General features: G+C 38.7%; 1 protein-coding gene across 1 annotated transcript in view; it reads left to right on the top strand.

The window, feature by feature from the left end:
- The window catches only part of UBR1 (ubiquitin protein ligase E3 component n-recognin 1), a 158,669-nt gene that overhangs the window by 87,763 nt on the left and 50,589 nt on the right, over nt 1-20,317 (top strand). The window contains exons 28-33 of the mRNA XM_011941205.1: nt 629-715; nt 1,981-2,162; nt 8,462-8,667; nt 10,069-10,162; nt 11,287-11,436; nt 15,743-15,840. Coding sequence (XP_011796595.1) covers nt 629-715; nt 1,981-2,162; nt 8,462-8,667; nt 10,069-10,162; nt 11,287-11,436; nt 15,743-15,840 — 817 coding nt within the window. The remainder of the gene's footprint in view (nt 1-628; nt 716-1,980; nt 2,163-8,461; nt 8,668-10,068; nt 10,163-11,286; nt 11,437-15,742; nt 15,841-20,317) is intronic.

Raw genomic sequence — 20,317 nt, 5'->3', positions numbered from 1 at the left:
TTTTTGAGACAGGATCTCGCTCTGTCACCTAGGCTGGAGTGCAGTGGCACGATCTCAGCTCATTGCAACCTCCATTTCCCGGGTTCAAGCGATTCTCCTACCTCAGCCTCCCAAGTAGCTGGCATCACAGGCATGGGTCACCACGCCCAACTAATTTTTGTATTTTTAGTAGAGACAGGATTTTGCTATGTTGGCCAGGCTGGTCTCTAACTCCTGACCTCAGGTGATCCACCCTCCTTGGCCTCCCAAAGTGCTGAGATTACCCCGCCTCTGCCTCCAAAAGAGCAGTCACCATTTTGTGTCTTTGTTTTTATGTGTTTTTGCACAAAAATGTTATTTCAAATTTAAAAAATTTTTATTTCCCGACAAATCTCTTGAAAGCTAACAGAGGCATGCCTCCAGGCTCCTGAATCAGCTGATTGTGCTACCAGTGGCCTCCTCAGCTGAATTGCACGTTGACCAGGGGAGGTGTTTGTCACAGAGTCACTTTTTTTCTTCATATATTGAAATAGTTTTAAGTGAAAGACATTTGGAGATATGATGCCAAAATTAAATTAGTGCATGTTTCTGTTCCTGGTCAGTCTAACGGTCTAACTAACTCTTTTAACGTTTCATCTGTTTTTCACAGATGTTTGACACAGTGAAGCGATTAAGAGAAAAATCTTGTTTAATTGTAGCAACCACATCAGGATCAGAATCTGTTAAGAATGATGAGGTATGACACTGTAATAACACTGTAGTAATGGTGACATTCATCTCTATCTCTGAACTTTACTGGTATAAGGGAGCTGCTGCTTTTTTGTTAGGAGAAACCTGTTTATTGTAAAGTACATGAGATCTGTTCATCTTTTATTCATTATGTTTCTATATTGTGGGGATTAATGGTACGTGACAATGCAGTATAATTTTTGCATTTTGCAAAAACAAGAGAAATTGGTATATAGTAGAGCTCTATTAGAAATACCATATTTTGACTGAGCGTGTGTGGCTCACTCCTGTAATCCTAGCTCTTTGGGAGGCGGAGGTGGGTAGATCCCTTGAGGTCAGGAGTTCAAGACCAGCCTGGCCAATATGGCAAAACCCTGTCTCTAATAAAAATAGAAAAATTAGCTCAATGTGGTGGCGTGCTCATGTAGTCCCAGCTGCTCAGGAGGCTGAGGCACGAAAATCACTTGAACCCAGGAGGCAGAGGTTGCAGTGAGCCAAGATCACGCTACTGCATTCCAGCCTGGGTGACAGAGCAAGTTTCCATCTCAAAAACAAAAAACTGAAATACCATATTTTATTAGCTTTTAATATATTTTAGTGACTTAAATTGGGATATGTCTCATAATAAATGACTTTCATCAACAGCATTTTTTAGAGAAATATAAGATAGTGGTACATCTTAGATTCAATGAAATGCAATAATATTTGTGTTATTTCTATAATACAGTGAATCAGGTTTTGATGATTCTAATATTTATATTATTAGAATAATACTATTTGTGGTTATTACGTGTTCTTCCTAAAAGTAAAACACACTGAATAGAAATTTAAAATGCACCAAATGTATCTCAGTAATATTTTTAAAGTTAAAAAAGTTGTTAAAGTTCTCATTTTTAACAGTGCATTTAGAAGTAACTGTTAGAAATCAAGATTATTTAAATTGTCAGTGATTAAGTGATTGACAAATGATTTTGAAATTTTGTTTTATCCAATTTTATTTCTTAATGTACCTGCACTGAGTATAAAAGGCAGTTAATTGGATATTTAAGGTTCTTAGCTTTTTACAGTAAATTATTTAAATAACTAAAGGAATAATTAGTTGTGTGATGTCATGCAGCCTGTAATGCTAATTTTGAAACATTAAACTGAATCCAGGATGTAAGGGGTAATCAGAGTTTCAGAATCTTATTCTAAGGAATTTTGCCATCCAAACAGCGTATATAAATTTTTAACAGTGGATCTTACTTAAATTTGTCATTTCTTAATACCCAGATTACTCATGATAAAGAAAAAGCAGAACGAAAAAGAAAAGCTGAAGCTGCTAGGCTACATCGCCAGAAGATCATGGCTCAGATGTCTGCCTTACAGAAAAACTTCATTGAAACTCATAAACTCATGTATGACAATACATCAGAAATGCCTGGGAAAGAAGACTCCGTTATGGAGGAAGAGAGGTAAAATAAAGCAAACCCAAAAATTACCAACTCAATTTTTGGAGGAAAAGTTAAATAGTCACTTTAAATTATGCTTTCCTAAAATGTATTTTGTGGCAAGAGAAATTCAACTATTTTCATTCTAGAAAGGTCAGAGTGAAGACTCTTACGGTACTTACTGAATGTAATTTTATACTGATAAATGCATTGAGTGTGCAGTAGAGTTATGTTAGGACCCTTTATGCACAAAAAACCATTATTTTGTATGCATTAGCACTTTTAGGTACACATTTACACATCAGTTCACTTATTTCACATTGTTATTTCTAATAAAAATGACTGCAGCTATTACATACTGGAAACAAATTTTTTGCCTGAAAAAGGTGGCTTATGCGAGTTTTTCTTTTTTTCTTAAAGAGAAGAAAGACATTGCCTATAACTACAGGTATGGATAGTACCTAGGAATTGGAATCAGTAAATCTGGTTTTCTGAGTTCTGACTGTGGTATGCTCTTAGAGAAATTGGTTAATTTTCTGAGCTGTGCTATCTAGGCTATTATACAGTGAGAAAAGGGAGGAGACATAATAATGTTACTTTGAAAAGCATTCTAAGAAATTTAAAATACTGGAAGTACCCGCTTGGGCCCTTTTTTAAGACAAGCTTTCACTGCTGTTTAAAACAATATGTGTTGTGGGCTGTGAGTGGTGGCTAACGCCTGTAATCCCAACACTTTGGGAGGCCGAGGCAGGTGGATCACCTGAGGTCAGGAGTTTGAGACCAGCCTGGCCAACAGGCAAAACCACATCTCTACTGAAAATACAAAAATTAGCTGGTTGTGGCTATGCATGCATTGAGTCCCAGCTACTTGGGAGGCTGAGGCACGAGAATCGCCTGAACTTGGGAGCCAGAGGTTGTAGGGAGCAGAGATTATGCCACTGCACTCCAGCTTGGGCAACAGAGCAAGACTTTCTCAAAAAAAAAAAATGTTGTGGATACTTTTAGAAAATTGTGCTTTTGGAATAATAGTAGGCACATTACATCCTATCTGATCTGTATCTTTAGTCTTGAAGCTGAGTATGCTAACAAGGACCATAAAGAATAATGATTATATTAGTGAGAAAAAATAAAAAGATATGAAGGTATGCTTTCCTTGGCTGACTATATTGTAATAAAACTGGAAATTTTAAATGACAAGCCAAAGTCCCATCTCTAGATATTGTGTATTCACAACATACTATTTAGAAATAGAAAGAAACTATTGACGATAAAATAAGAAGGTATAAGTAAAGATGTACTCAGAGTTCATTTATGGCCTTAATGCTTTCATTATTTATTTTTATTGCCTGATTGATTGGACATGTGATTTTTTAATGTGTTCTTATTGAAAACAATTTAAATAATGCAGGAAGTCCCCCTTTGACCATCTTTGCATTACTGGTCTTTATCCACATGTAACCAAGATTACAGATTACCACTGTTCTTAGACCTCTTTCTATGCATTTATGAACATGAGTACATGAAGAAATAGTGAGGCTTGTTTCATGTTTTCTAGTGGTTTTTCTTTTTTAACCATACATTTTGTCTGCAGCTTGCTGTTTCAATGTCTTAGGAATCTTTGGATATCAGTACGTATCACTCTATAGTGTAGAGTCTGCATCATTGTTTATGACTGCTGCATAGTGGTCTCTCATGTGGTTATATAGAGGTTATTTATCTGACTTTAGACATTTAGGTTGCTTCTAATTTTTCCTTATTACAGTTAATGGGAACCTTTTTGTATGTGTCTTCTTGTGCAGCTCTGTAAGTACTTAGTCAAGGAGTCCGGTAAGGGAAAGGGCTGAGTTAAAATTTTTATAGATGTGGCCACATTTCCATCCAGAGTGGTTTTACCAGTTTCTGCTCCTGATAGTGTATATAGGTGCCCAGTTTACTTTGTTCTCACCAATACTTAACTATTTTCAGTACTTGAAAACATGTGATGTTATTAAAATTACTGATTTGTGCCAGTCTGGCTGAATTTCCCCAGTTGCTAGTTAGTACCAGGTAGAGCATCTTCTCATATGATTATTCACTGACCTTTTACATTTTATCCTCTGGGAATTGCCTATTGTTATTCTTTGCCCATCTCTATTGGGTGCTTTGCTCTTGTCTTATTGACTTATATAAATCTTAAAATTAATACTTAACTTTGTTACATATGTTTCCCATATTTTGTCCCTGTTTCTTTAACCTTAATTATGGGGTTTAGCCATAGAGAAGTATGCAGTGTTGATAAAGACAAATTTATCAGTCTTTTAGAGTTTTAACTTTTTGTATTAATATTTTGTTTAAGAAAGCTTTTCCTATCCCAAAGTCTCAAATATATTCTCTCATATTTTTTTAAACCCCCTTTTTTTCTTTTTTTTTTTTAAGAGATGGAGTCTCACTGTGTTGCCCAGGCTAGAATGCAGTGGCTCTTCACAGGGATAATTATGATGCACTACAGCCTCAAACTCCTGGGCTCAAGTGATCCTCCTGCCTTACCCTCCTGAGTAGCTGGGACTACAGACCTGTATCACCACACCCAGCCAAAATTTTAATTACATAGTTTTACACACACACACACACACACACACGAGATGGAATCTTGCTTTGTCACCTAGACTGGAGTACAGTGGTTTGATCTTGGCTCACTGCAACTTCCGCCTCCTGGATTCAAGTGATTCTCCTGCCTCTACTTCCTGAGTAGCTGGGATTACAGGGGCTGCCACCACACCTGGCTAATTTTGTTGTTGTTGTTGTTGTATTTTTAGAGAGATGGTGTTTCACCATGTTGGCCAGGCTGGTCTCGAACTCCTGGCCTCAAATGATCTTCCCACCTCAGCCTCCCAGAGTGCTGGACTTACAGGCGTGAGCTATTGTGCCTGGCCATATTACATAGGTACATTAATAATTTTCCTCTTGAAAGCTGAATGTCAGAGATAAAGCTAAAGTTCCATTTGAGTACCAGCCCAAATCCTGGACTTCTTTCTGCTCCTTAGAGGTTCTCTGGTTATAAGTTTTATGTGTATCTGCCAGAATTTTTCCTATGTTATTAATACAAATATATGTAGCCACAGAAATTATAGCATGTCATTCAGCCTTTGGTTTTATTTACATTAATAGTATTATGTACATATCACTCTACAACTTCCCATTTTCACTCTGTATTATGTCTTGGAAATCTATGTATGTTCTTATATACAAAACGAGCTCAGCATTTTTCAGTCTTGGCATTTACGCAGCTGTTTTTTTTTTTTTTCATGCAGTACTGTCCTGTGAATTGTGGGACTGCATCCTGTGCCCACTAGTACCTTGTGACAATCAATAAGTAAACCTTTCATAATTTATTGCTAGATGCCTCCTAGGAGATGGTTCCACATAATTACCACCTTTTAAAAACTGCAGAGTAGGCCAGTTGTGGTGACTTACGCCTGTAATCCCAGCACTTTGGGAGGCCAAGGCAGGCAGATCACGAGGTCAGGAATTTGAGACCAGCCTGGCCAACATAGTGAAACTCCGTCTCTACTAAAAATACAAAAAAATTAGCTGGGCATGGTGGCAGGCGCCTGTAATCTCAGCTACTTGGGAGGCCGAGGCAAGGAGAATCACTTGAACCTGGGAGGCAGAGGTTGCAGTGAGCTGAGATCGCGCCACTGCACTCCAGCCTGGCAACAGTGCAAGACTCTGTCTCAAACAAAACAACAAAACAAAAAGCTGCAGAGTATTGTCTGTTAGGTAAGTTCATTTATAATGATGATGAATATTTATTTATTGTTCAGTGATATACCATAGTTCAGGGAGCTTCTTGCGCAGAGACAATATTGCAGAGTAGTTCAGAGCGTAGACTGTGAGCCTAGATTACCTGGATTAAATCCTGGCTCTGCTACATACTATTAAGGAGTCATTGGGTGAGTCTCTTATTGTCACTAGGCCTCAGTTTCTTCATCTGAAAAGTGGAAGTGTCACAGGATCCTTAGGGTGTTGCTTTTCCAGCCAGAAACCTCTGTGGCCAGTGGCACCTTTGCCAGAATTTTGCTCAGTCTCTCTGGGCTCATCCTGCCTACTTGACCCAGCAGGCTGCACTTGGCTCACACTGCCAGCCTGGATCCCATGCCTGCCAAGGGTGAGCCAGGTGTGGAGTGACCAGGGGTGCATGAGCGGGCACCTGCAGGGTCCAGCCACTGTGCACAGCCAGGCACGCCGGCTGCTGCGGCAGGGCAGGCAGCTCTCAGCACTGGGTCAGGGGCCAGCTCTGTGCAAGCCTGCACCTGGATCATATGCACCAGCAGCTTCTGCTATGGGGACTCGTGTCTGGACAATGGGAATGTGGTAGCACCTGGAAGCTCAGAGATGCCAGAGACTGCGAAGCCCCAAAGAGAGTGTCACAGCCCTGGCTCAGGGAGCCCCTGGGTCTGGGCTCCCTGAAGGACCACAGCTTATCTCTCCTTGTCACCTGCAATATGGCAAGTGGTAGATGTGGGCATTTCAGCCCTGTTTGTGTTACTAGCTCTTTCAGTCCTGCCATTTGGTGGTTCCTGAGTTCTTGTCCTGTATCCAGGAAGAATGAGGTACACGGACAACTGGAGGGTGAGCAAGGTGGAGAGCTTTATTAAGCAACAGAACAGCTCTCTAGGGACCCGAAGTGGGTAGCTCTTTCTGCAGGCAGGTCATCCCAGCGAGTGTCCAGCACTCAGTGGAGAGGAGATCCAAAATGGGTATTGCCTTTCCACAGGCAGGTCATCCCAGTGAGTCAGGAGACTTGAATTGGGTCGCTCCTTCCTGCAACTGGTAGTCCCCATGTGAGTCTGGCTGAGTCTGGGGTTTTTATGGGCTTCAGAAGGGAGAAAATGCGTGCTGATTGGTCCATAGACAGACCTGGAGAAAGCACCATAAATTCTCACTCCAGGTTGTGGACTCCACCTGTAACTGACATACCGGTCCCCAGGCTTCAGGCCATTCCTGGTTTGAAGGTGGGACTTCACTGGGGACCCACCCCTTTCTGCCCAGGAACCTGTCTTCCTCCTGCTGCCATCAACATGTCATCCACAACTCCCTGGCTGTTTGTGCCAAGGGGCATCTGCAGGCCCATGCTGAGCCACCTGTTTCCCCTTGGCCTTTCTTCCATGCTTATCAGCACCCAAAGGCCAGAGGGGGCCAAGGCAGCAGGGGGCTGGCGTGTCAGTACTGCCCCAAGTGTGCACACACCTGGCCGGGCCACTGCAGCACCCGGGCTTGGCCACAACTTTGCTCCAAAATCAGAATGGGTGTTGGGAGTGGGGAGAGGCTCAGAACAGGCACTTCTGAGCTGGGCAGCTGCAGCTGTGCCTGGGAGTGCGGAGCTCTTGCCCCACAAACTCGGAAGGGATGGGCTCCCTCCTGTTCCCAACCCAAGGGCTCCATGGAACACGTTGCCCTAGCCACGCCTCCACTGCCGCAGCAGACATCTTTGCAGCAGCTGCTCTAGATGTAATAATAATACCTACCTCGTAGGATTATTTTAAGTATTGAGTAAACATGTAAAGTATTTGAAACAGTGCCTAGCTTCACAATCAGCATGTTGTAAATATTTGCCATTATTTAAATATTGTACGCATCAGTAGATCCTGAGTTTTGCCCAGTCAGTAAGAGTAGATTCTAAGAATTGCTGAATCATTAAGGTGTAAGTTTTTTAGTTTGAATAGCTACTAAAATAGAATAGAAACCTGAATGCTTAATGACAGGGAATGGATAAAACTATTATGGCACATATAGTAAGAGCTGTGCATCCATTTAAAAATGTTTCTGAAGAAGTTTTAATGATGTAAGAAACTATAAGTGAATACAGCAGGATGCAAATCTGTGTAATGTGATTTTATTTATATGAAGAAGTATATTATAAATAGAAAGCAGACTAGAAGGAAATGTACAAGGTTACTAGTGGGTATCTCTAGGTTGTGGGAATATAACATTTATACTATTACAGATTTCCCAAAATTTATTCAATAACCCTGTATTACTTTTATATCCAGAAAAAAAAATAACCCAGCTTATTGGTATAGTAAATTAAATAAAATTATAATATACATTCCATTTTATCATCTGTTTTTTTGCACTTAGCAACACTTGTATTTTGTAATAAGCAAATAACTGATAAAAGCCACAAAGGAAGGGGGGAAGCTTTTAACTTAATATTGCTAAATATCATTTTTATTTTTATTATCTTTCTTATATTTCTTGCCTATAGTTACTTAAAATCTACCAAAATATGAAGACAAGTAACCAAAACATGTGTCCTCATTTCTGGTCATTTCTTTTGGTAGCACCCCAGCAGTCAGTGACTACTCTAGAATTGCTTTGGGTCCTAAACGGGGTCCATCTGTTACTGAAAAGGAGGTGCTGACGTGCATCCTTTGCCAAGAAGAACAAGAAGTGAAAATAGAAAATAATGCCATGGTATTATCTGCCTGTGTCCAGAAGTCTACTGCCTTGACTCAGCACAGGGGAAAACCCATGGAACTCTCAGGAGGTATGTATTCTGTAATAAATATCCTTTTGTGCATTTCTTTTCATGCCTGTGTAATTAAAGACAATAATATTTGAAAGACATTTGGAAGTAAGGTTATATATCTACCATACCGTTATCATATTTAAGAAAGTAATAATAATCAAGGAATATCATCTAATATAAAATCAATTTTTCTCCAACAGTTCTCAAAATGTCTTCAATTGTTAGACTTTTTTTTTCACTCAGGATCCAAACACATTTCATGTGTTGCTTTGGTTATATTTCCTTTACTCCATTTTAATCTAGATTAGTCCCTCCCTTTTTTTATGATAGTAGTTTTTTTGAAGAATTCAGGCCACTTGTTTTGTATAATGTATCACATTCTGAATTTATTTGATTGTTAAGTTGCCTCCTGATTAGAATCATGTTAAACATTTTCTTGGCAATAATGCTAATTAGATAATTTATTGCACTTGTTACATCAGGAGTTAGCTGCTTTAGCATCATTCTTATTTTAAAATACCCTTGGAATAGGCCAGACATGGTGGCTCACGCCTGTAATCCCAGCACTTTGGGAGGCCGGTGTGGGTGGATCACTTGAGCTCAGGAGTTTGAGACCCACGCCTGTAATCCCAGTGCTTTGGGAGGCCGGTGTGGGTGGATCACTTGAGCTCAGGAGTTTGAGACCAGCCTAGGCAACATGGCGAAAAGTCATCTCTACAAACATATTAGCCAGACATGGTTGCATGAGCCTGTGGTCCACAACAGGGTGAGACCCTGTCTCAAAACAGACAAACAAAAAAAGCTCCTTAGCATAGTAGTGATAATAAAGACTAGCATTTATTGAAAACTTAACATTGCCAGGCACTTGTTAAGTGCTTTATGTGTATTTACTTAATCTTCACAATAACCCTATGAGTTAGTTATCACTATTGGTTCCATTTTATAGATAAAGGACCTCAGGCACAGAGAGGTCAAGTAACTTACCCGCCATGAGTTATAAGTGATGAAACCAGAATTTGAAATCCTCCATCTGTGCTTTTTTTAATGAGGTTATAATTCCCCTAAGTATCCCTTAAAATTATTATTTATCAAATTACTATTAAAATTAAAAAAGTAAATTATATTGGAAACATAGAAAATCACTTAAATAACCAAGATAATGCAGATTAAACCCAATATTCAAGGTTAAAAAATAAATCAAAGATAGAGTTATTAATCCATACTAAGTTTAGAATCATATCTGACAGGTTAGCTTTATGCTTTTCTTTTTTGTTACTATTACTTTTCTCTTTTTGTTACTATATATCCTCCTATTATGATATTGTGACACTTTGCTTGGACATTCCTAAGACAGTTTGTGATTAGACTTTAGACCTGATAACCTATCTCTTTTTCCCTCCTTTTTATACCTTGTACCAGAAACCCTAGACCCACTTTTCATGGATCCAGACTTGGCATATGGAACTTATACAGGAAGCTGTGGTCATGTAATGCATGCAGTGTGCTGGCAGAAGTAAGTTGTCCTTCTGACATGTTCTTGAAAGAGAATAGGAACATTGAAGTTCACTCAAGGCCACAAAAAGGCATGTTTTCTCATGTCTTCTTTCCTTTCTTCTTACTTGAATGACTGAAACAGTTTTAGTTACTAATTCTGTTTGCATGAATTATTATTATCAAAGTTGGAAAGTGGTGTGTAAAGTTACCAACTTTAGATTTTCACTGTTCCTTTGTGCTTGCTCTCCATAAACTAATCAGTTACTCTTCATCAGTATTCATGTAAAAAAAAGTAATGATTGGCTGGGCGTGGTGGCTCACACCTGTAATCTCAGCACTTTGGGAGGCCGAGGTGGGGGGATCACCTGAGGTCAGGAGTTTGAGACCAGCCTGGCCAACGTGGTAAAACCCTGTCTCTACTAAAAATACAAAAATTAGCTGAGTGTGGTGGCACATGCCTGTAATCCCAGCTAGTCAAGAGGCTGAGGCAGGAGAATCGCTTGAACCCGGGAGGTGGAGGTTCCAGTGAGCCGAGATTGCGCCATTGCACTCCAGCCTGGAAGACGAGTAGTCTCAAAAAAATTAATAAATACAACAAATAAATAATAAATAAGTAATCTTAATAAAAATCTAATTTCCCTCAAAACATACTGCTGTGAAAAGTACCTTTGAAATAGAATAGGATGAATAGGACAAGAAGTTCTCATTCTATCTCTGGAAAATACAAAAATTCAAAAATGTAATTCCTGAAAAATCTTTTGTGTAGAGTTTACCCATTTGGCATTAGATTACAATATATATTTTTTCCAAGATAGCCCTCACTACTTCAGTTCATCATTAGAAACTGAGGAAAGTAGTGTCCATGCTGTATCACCATGCTTTTGAGGCAAGAGATGAGTTATGATTCAATACACTTATTTTAAATTTATATCTGCTCTGATGTATTTTCCAATTTATTCCCAAAATAATAGGCAACCTGTTTCTTCTGTGATTACAACTTGTGTGTTTTTGCATGTGTGTTCTAAAGATGTTTATTGAGGCAAAAATTCTAGATTTTTAAAACTTGGATTAGAGTAAGTAGAGATACACATGTAGAGATGCATGTGTAGTTCTAAATGCGCCTGTGTCTTTGTAATTTTGCAGATATTTTGAAGCTGTACAGCTGAGCTCTCAGCAGCGCATTCATGTGGACCTTTTTGACTTAGAAAGTGGAGAATATCTTTGCCCTCTTTGCAAATCTCTGTGCAATACTGTGATCCCCATTATTCCTTTGCAACCTCAAAAGATAAACAGGTATATTTTATGTTTTGGTTAATTTTTAAAAAGTTGGCCAGGTGCAGTGGCCTGTGATCCCTGCACTTTGGGAGACCGAGGTGGGTGGATTGCCAGAGCTCAGGGGTTCGAGACCAGCCTGGGTAACACGGTAAAACCCTATCTCTACAAAAAATAATAATAAAAAAGTTAGCCAGGCGTGGTGGCACATGCCTGTAGATGCAGTTACTTGAGGGGGCTGAGGTGGCAGAATCACTAGAGCCCAGGAGATTGAAGGTCCAGTGAGCCGAGATTGCGCCACTGCACTCCAGCCTGAGTGACAGAGCGAGACCCTGTCTCAAAAACAAATAGAAAGTTGTCTTTAGTTCTTTAATTTGTGCCTGTTTTTGTTAGATAACTGTTTTTTATTCTTTAAAGGGATTAATACTTTTTCATTTTATATCTTGTATTATACTTTTAAAATGTGATCAAAAGCCTAATTTTTTTGGACTCTCAGAGAAGTATAATGTTTATTTACTCAAATCTATATATTGTGGTTACATTTTCCAGCAGCCATTAAAGCAATAGAACTCTGACCTCTGCCTTAGCACTCACAAAAGGAGAAAAGATGCAAAAAAAATTCATTCCTTTCATATGGCCCTTTGCCATCATTAGAGTTGCCAGTTGGAGTCTGATAGCTCTAATGATCTTTGTATTATTTTTAATTTCATTTTTCTGAAGATCCAAATGCTATAGCTCTAGAGATGTGGACAAATGTTAACTAAAAAAATTTTACATATTCATTTTACATATATAATATATATATCTCTCTTTTAAATTTTTATATTCTGATATATTTTATATATTTTACATTCTGAGTTTTTAAATTTTTATATTCTGATCTGTAAATGGAATTTAACAGCAAATTATTAGTTTTTGTATGACAACTTGGAAATTTAATTATGTATTTCTATATTCTCACTGTTCTACATGAGGATGACAGTACTATAATATTTATATTATTTCAGTTGCTTTAAAATGCCATGAATTTGTAATGAGAAACCTAAATTCTGCTAAAGAAAATTGTTTTGTTGATAAAAATACCTTTATGTCCCCATAAAAGTTCAAAGGTGATAGGTTTGGCCAGAAGGGTCAATATAAAGAGTTGCTCTGGTGGGACGCCGTGGCTCACACCTGTAATCCCAGCACTTTGGGAGGCTGAGGTGGGCGAATCACGAGGTCAGGAGTTTGAGACCAGCCTGGCCAACATAGTGAAACCCGTCTCTACTAAAATACAAAAAAATTAGTTGGGTGTGGTGGTGGGTGCCTATAATCCCAGCTACTTGGGAGGCTGAGCCAAGGAGAATCGCTTGAACCTGGGAGGCTGCAGTCATAGTGAGCCGAGATCTAGCCATTGCATTACAGCCTGGGTGACAATGCGAGACTCTGTCTCAAAAAAAAAAAAAAGATTTGCTCTAACCTTGGCTGGGCACAGTGCCTCACACCTGTAATCCCAGCACTTTGAGAGGCTGAGGCAGGCAGATCACCTGAGATCAGGAGTTTGAGACCAGCCTGGCCAGTATGGCAAAACCCCATCTCTACTAAAAATACAAAAATTAACCTGGCGTGGTGGCACATGCATGTAATCCCAGCTACTCGGGAGGCTGAGACATGATAATTGCTTGAACCTGGGAGGCGGAGGTTGCAGTGAGCCGATACCATGCCTTTGCACTCCAGCCTGGGCGACAGAGCGACACTCTGTGTCAAAAATAAATAAATAAATAAAGAGTTGTTCTGATCTCTACTATTCCATGTCATTGATAAACCTAAATTGAAATTGTCTTCTTCAACATATTTGGTAACATGAGAAAGAATTACCCTTGATTTGAGTAATTAATATATTTTAGGCATTCTACCAAGCAAATGCTGCATTATCTTATTTAATTCTCACAGTAGTCTAATGAAGTAGGTACTATTATTTCCTTTTAAAGGAATCGGAGACTATGGATAGTTTTTATTTATCCCAAGACAGATCTAAGATTCAAACCCAGACTTGACTCCTGACTCCAAAGCCTTACCTAACTATACAGCAGAAAACAAAGATAAAGGAAATGATAACAAAGTGACTTTCCAACTTCTTGTACAAGCCTTTTTTGTACAGTGGCTCCCCCAAATAGGATTATTAAACTATGTAAATTGTTCTCTAACAGAATATTTAGCTACTTCTTTCCTTGATGTCTTTAAGGATCAGATGCTTCAGAGCAGTCCTTTCTAAATTCAGAAAACTGATCCTTACAACCAGTTCTCTTAGAACTCTGGCACACTTTTAATTTATAGTAACAATTCTGTTACTCAGGATCTGAAATACATGATTATACATAACAGTTTTATTAGATACTTCAATTTACCCATATAATTGAGTATATTTGCCTTTTTTGGGTTTTAGAAAATCAGCATGAATATAATCTAAGATAGTAAAGATAAAAGCATATAAAAACTGTCAAAACTAAGATTTTGATTAAAAATTTATAATATAAACTTACCAAAAAATTTAAAACTAATAAACTGGTGTCTGTAAAGAAAATTGGTTATAATCAGTCATAGTATATTTCCATTTTTTGAGAACAAAAAAAATTTCTTAGGTCAAATTTGTGCCCAGATACATAAATTTTGGTACAGTTCATTATATATTTTACCTTTGCTCAAGACGATTATTTCAATAAAAAGATTCCTATTTTATAGTCTTTTTAATAACACTGTTTCTGGTCCTTCTTGGTTTTTTTCTTTTTTTTGATAGGATCTCACTATGTGCTGGAGTACAGTGGTGTGATCTCACTCAGCTCATTGCAGCCTCAACCTTCTTGGGCTCAGATGATCCTTCCACCTCAGCCTCCCGAGTAGTTGGGACCACAGGCGTGTGCCACCCAAACCCCACTAATTTTTGTATTTTTTGTAGAGACAGAGTTTCACTACATTTCCCAGGCTGGCGTCTAACTCCTGGGCTCAAGTGACCCACTCACCTCAGCCTCTCAAAGTGCTGGACTACAGGCCTGAGCTGCCACTGCGCCCAGCCCGTCTTTGTTCTTAATAACAGTCTGTCTCAAGTCCCTTTCCTTATGTCCATTTTAGGAAGGAGAGACTGGCAATAAAAAAATAAGGCAAAATGTTGAATAGTGGGAAATACTATGAGAAAGCTAAAGCAGTAAGTTAAAGGGCTGAAGACAGACTGGGGCATGAGGCTATTTATAGACAAGAGTTATCAGGGAGCTCTTCTCTGAGATGGTGACATTTGAACAGAGACCTGAATAAAGTGAGGAATAATCAGTGCTTTTCTCTGGGAGAAGAAAATTCTAAGCACAGGCTGTATCAAGAGCAAAGGCTTGGCTGGGTGGTGGCTCATGCCTATAATCCCAGCACTTTAGGAGGCCAAGGCGGGCGGATCATGAAATCAAGAGATCGAGACCAGCCTGGCCAACGTGGCAAAACCCAGTCCCTACTAAAAATACAAAAATTAGCTGGGCGTGGTGGCAGGCGCCTGTAATCCCAGCAACTCAGGAGTCTGAGGCAGGAGAGTCGCTTGAACCCAGGAGGCGGAGGTTGCAGTGAGCCAAGATTGTGCCACTGCACTCCAACCTGGCGACAGAGCGAGACTCCATCTCATAAAAAGAAAAAAAAAAGCAAAGGCTCAAGTTTGGAACCCCATCGTCATGTTTGAGGCACAGCAGGAAGGCAGCATGGAATGGAGCAAGTAAAGATCAGATCATAAAAGGGATTATGAGCAAAGATTAGAAGTTGTATGATCCTATTTACAATTTTGGAAAATTCTTCTAGCTGCTGTATGAAGAATTTATACTTACAATGAAACACAAGAGTAGAAGCAGGAAGAACACTTAGGAGTCTATTTAAGTAATCCAAGTGAGGGCTGATGTGACTTGGATTGGGGGTAGTAAGGGTAGAGGTAGGTAGGAGTGATCAACTTGGGATATATTTAAAAGATAAAACCTGCAAGGTTGATTAATAGATCAGAATGTGGGGTGTGAGGAAATCAGAGAAATCAATGACAACACCTAATTTTTGACTGGAGCAACTAGAATGGTGATTCCATTTACTGACATTTACTACCTGTGGGTGACTGGCATGTGGGTGGTGACTTATTTCATGTAAGTTTAAAATTTTCTTCCCCTTCCAAAAAGCTTCATTTTTAGACATGTTTCTGTGACCTAGGAAATTAATCTGGAGGAACTTAACTTTTTTATATGACCATTTATCCAAGGAAATAATACAAATTCAGCTTTTCCATTTGACTTTGTACCCATGGTTGTAATAATTTTTAAATATCATTTTTCAGTGAGAATGCAGATGCTCTTGCTCAACTTTTGACCCTGGCACAATGGATACAGACTGTTCTGGCCAGAATATCAGGTTATAATATAAGATATGCTAAAGGTTTGCTTACATTTATTTTATATTAACTATGTGAAGATGGTGTCAGAATCTTTATTTTTTTAAATAATTAATGTGCTAAAATATGGTTTGCAAGTACAAATTTCTTGAATAGCAGGAAATAGAAGTTTCTGAAGCTAAGAGTAAGTTTGGCTTAAATTGCTTTATTAAATTTAATCGTTTTTCATACTAGGAGACAATACAGACAGTGATTAAACTATCAAGTCCATCTATCTGATTATTCCAAGCTGTCGGACTGCTTAGATGTAAATCTTCGATCCAAGATTCATCTAAATCACTAAGATCCACTTACTGATTATGTAATCTTGGGCAAGTTACTTAAGCTCTGTGTGCCTCAACTTCTTATTTGCAAATTGGGGATAATAATATTATAATAGTATCTATTTTATTGGTTGAAAGATTAGTAGAGTTATTATGTGTAAAGTAGAATAGTCCATGGTACCTAGTAAGTGCTACATGTTAGCCATTACTATTACTAATACTATTAATATGTGTTTAGTAATGTTTGTAATAACGAAAACATTTTAAAACTGTCATCTTATTTACATATTCTTTACAGTTGTGAGACAGGTATGGCTATTAATAGAGATGTGCTTAAAAGGATAAAAATGGGAATTTTAAAAATACAGTGAGGAAAAGTTGTCTTTTGTTTAGGCCAATGGTCCCCAACCTTTTTGGCAGCAGGGACTGGTTTTGTGGAAGACAATTTTTCCACGGATGAGGGGAATGGTTTTGGGATGATTCAAGTGCCTTTCATTTATTGTGTATTTTATTTCTATTATTATTACATTGTCATATATAATGAAATAATGATATAACTCACCATAATGTAGAATCAGTGGGAGCCCTAAGCTTGTTTTCCTGCAACTAGCTGGTCCCATCTGGGAGTCATGGGAGACAGTAACAGATTGTCAGTCATTAGATTCTCATAAGGAGTGGGCAACCTAGTTCCCTCACATGGGCAGTTCATAGTTAGAGCTTGCGCACCTATGAGAATCTAATGTGGCTGCTGATCTGACAGGAGGCAGAGCTCACGTGACAATGCGAGTGATGGGAAGCAGCTGTAAATTCTGATGCAGCTTTGCTCACCTGCTGCTCACCTTCTGCTGTGCGGCCCATTCCCAAGGTTCCCAACAGGCCATAGACTGGTACTCGTCCATGGCCCCGGGGTTGAGGACCCCTGGTTTAGGCAGTGAAATCAATAGGGTGAAGACAAAGTCCAGTATTTTAAAAATTATCTTCTCATCCCCTCTTTAATCTGAAATTGATGAAAACTATACCTAGAAAATATTCCAGAGTATTTCTAGGTATTCTACTCAAAATATTGATGTCTTATTTCTACATTTCATACCTTTCTGTATTTATCCACATTTTCCCTGATTATTTTACCTTCTGTTATGCTTTAATTATGTCCTTTCAGTTACATACTTTTAAGGAAAATAAAGGATGTATTCAAAAGCTACAAAGGAAAAAATAGGGGTGATGGTTTTATTTCTCATCACCATAGTCTAAGTTACAAAGGTTTTTTGTTTGTTTTGTATGTGGGGGTGTTTGTTGTTGTTGTTTGTTTGTTTGTTTGTTTAGACAGGTCTCACTCATCACCCAGGCTGGCGTACAGCTCACTGCAGCTTCAACTTCCTGGGCACAATTGATCCTCCTACCTCAGCCTCCCACATAACTGGAACCACAGGCTTATACCACCACACCCAGGCTAATTTTTAAATTTTTTGTAGAGACAGGGTCTCGCTATGTTGCCCAGGCTGGTCTCAAACTCCTGGACTCAAGCAGTCCTCCTACCTCAGCTTCCTGAAGTACCGGGATTACAGGCATGAGCCAGTGTGCCCAGCCTAAGTTATCAAGTATTTATTAAGTGTTTACTCATGCATTCAGCACTATACAAAGTTTTATGTTCCCTGCCTTGTTGACCTCATATGTGTGCATGTTATGCTGTTAAGAATGATACATCAGGAAATAGCATTAACAGCCTGATTTTATAGTATAAAACAGTAGGACTCATAGAATTTTTAAGAAGGAATTGATCAGTAGGGGCTGAAGTAGTAAGAGAAGATGTCATGGAGAAAATTAGATTTGATTTGACCTTGTATAAAATTTGGATGTGTGGTAGGGATAAAGGAGAACCCAGGTAGAAAACAGAAATGTTTTTAGGGAATTATGAGCATGACATTTTCAGAAACATTGAAAAAGCCTGGCCTACCTTAGTTGAAGAGTACACAGTGGGGAATAGTGGAGAATATGGAGCAGTTGTGGAGGTTTGTAAGAATTTGAACTTGGTCATTTAGAAACACAGAATGATGGAAGACAACAGCCAGCAATGAATAAGTCTGGCAACATCCAGTTTCCCGTCCTCCTTCATTTTATAACAAAACCTTTTCCACAAGTGGTGCTAATGAGATAACAATCTGTTAGGTGGAAACTCTTCTAACAAAAGACCTTATATTTGTTAAGAAGTGATTTTTGGCATGTACTTGCTACTTTGCTACTTGTTTTAAGCACCGAGAAACAATTCAGTACAAGAGATTCTTCTTAATTTTTATAGTAATTTAAAATGACTTTGACATATGTGAGTTTAGTTTCTTTTTATTAAAAAAATTGTAGATTGACATGTTGGTTATACATCCTGAGTTTTAGGTCTCAAAAATTCAGCCTTAAGTCAGTTTTTATTGTTATTTTGGCCTCTAAATGTTTAATTAGAGGTCTCAAACATGGCATTAAGTAGAAAGATCACTTTATTAGCAGTAGGACCTCTGTGACTGTCTAAAGAAGTATAAGAGTGATTAGGCCGGGCACGGTGGCTCACGCCTGTGATCCTAGCACTTTGGGAGGCTGAGGCGGGCGGATCACGAGGTCAGGAGATCGAGACCATCCTGACTAACACGGTGAAACCCTGTCTCTACTAAAAAATACAAAAAATTAGCCGGGCGTGGTGGTGGGCGCCTGTGGTCCCAGCTCAGGAGGCTGAGGCAGGAGATGGTGTGAACCCAGGAGGCGGAGCTTGCAGTGAGCAGAGATTGCACCAGTGCACTCCAGCCTGGGTGACAGAGTGAGACTCAGAGCGAGACTCCGTCTCAACAACAACAACAAAAAGAAGTGTTAGAGTGATTAGTATCTTTTAAGCATATTCACTAATTTACTTAGAAGCCTATATTTTTAAGGGAAGAAAATACTGAACATAATCTAAGGAAAAACTATTGAAATAAAGAACTTTAAAAAAGAAATCGCGCCACTGCACTCCAGCCTGGGCGACAGAGCGAGACTCCGTCTCAAAAAAATAAAAATAAAAATAAAAATAAAAGAGAAATCATGGAATGATTAAAATTTTTGAGCAAGTGACTAGCATTTATTCTGGTAGCTTTTTAGTGTGGGAGTGGTGCCGCAGATAGATTGGAAGAGTGAGGAGATAAGAAGATTAATCAGGAATCAGTTGCACTGGTCCTACCATGAGATGGTAAGAAGTGGTGGTATTAATAGTAAGCATTGACAAGTTTGCTCTGAATGCTTATTGAATGACTAATTGTTTGGGGGAAAGAAACAGCCAAGAGATTGTAAAGGAAGGATTGCAGAGAATGTGTAAGCCTTTTATCTATATTGCCTAGTATATGGGGAGGTTAGGAGAAAAGACAGATAATAAATTCAGTTTCTATTTATTTTCATGCTGTGTTGTTTTGGTACATAAGTAGAATTAAACAAAAACGTAGTGATAGTGGGAGATTTTACCAGATCTTTCTAAGACTGTGGCTGGTCAAGTCATCCAAAAATAAATAAGGACTTAGAGAATTTTTAAAATTAAGCTTGATTTAGTAATATATTCTACAGGAGTTTGTTCCTATTGGAAAATATATTTTTATCAAATGCCCATGGAATTTTTTTTTTTTGAGACAGCATCTTGCTGTGTTGCCCAGGCTGATCTTGAACTCCTGACCTCAAGTGATCTTCCCACCGTGGCTTCCTGAAGTGTTTGGATTATAGGTGTGAGCCACTGTGCCCACCTGTCCATGGATTATTAATAACAGATTGGTTAATAAATTAGGCCATGTAAGAATCTCAACAGTTTTCAAAAAGGGAAATTATGTAGGACACTTACACTATCCACATTACAATAAAATAATACTTAACAAAAAAGAGCTCAAAAACCTAACAAATTAGGAATTTTTAAATACTATTCCATATAACTGTTGAATGCAAGGAAAAAGCTAAAGAGAGATGGAGAAATTAGTGACTATTTAGCAATTAACAACAATGAGAACAACACAGATCAAAATCCATGGAATATGGCCAAAACCATACTTAGAAGACAGCTCATAGCCCAAAAGAGACAATGCTCAGATTGAGTTTATTCTAACAGTGCCTTGATGGAAACTTCTTAAAAGAATAGGTTGGCCGGGCGCGGTGGCTCAAGCCTGTAATCCCAGCACTTTGGGAGGCCGAGACGGGCGGATCA

The sequence above is a fragment of the Colobus angolensis genome, unplaced genomic scaffold (assembly GCF_000951035.1).
Source record: "Colobus angolensis palliatus isolate OR3802 unplaced genomic scaffold, Cang.pa_1.0 Scaffold199, whole genome shotgun sequence".
In the NCBI taxonomy this organism is placed as follows: domain Eukaryota; kingdom Metazoa; phylum Chordata; class Mammalia; order Primates; family Cercopithecidae; genus Colobus; species Colobus angolensis.
Note: the sequence above shows the minus strand (reverse complement) of the source record. Positions and strands in the feature narration are given on the sequence as shown.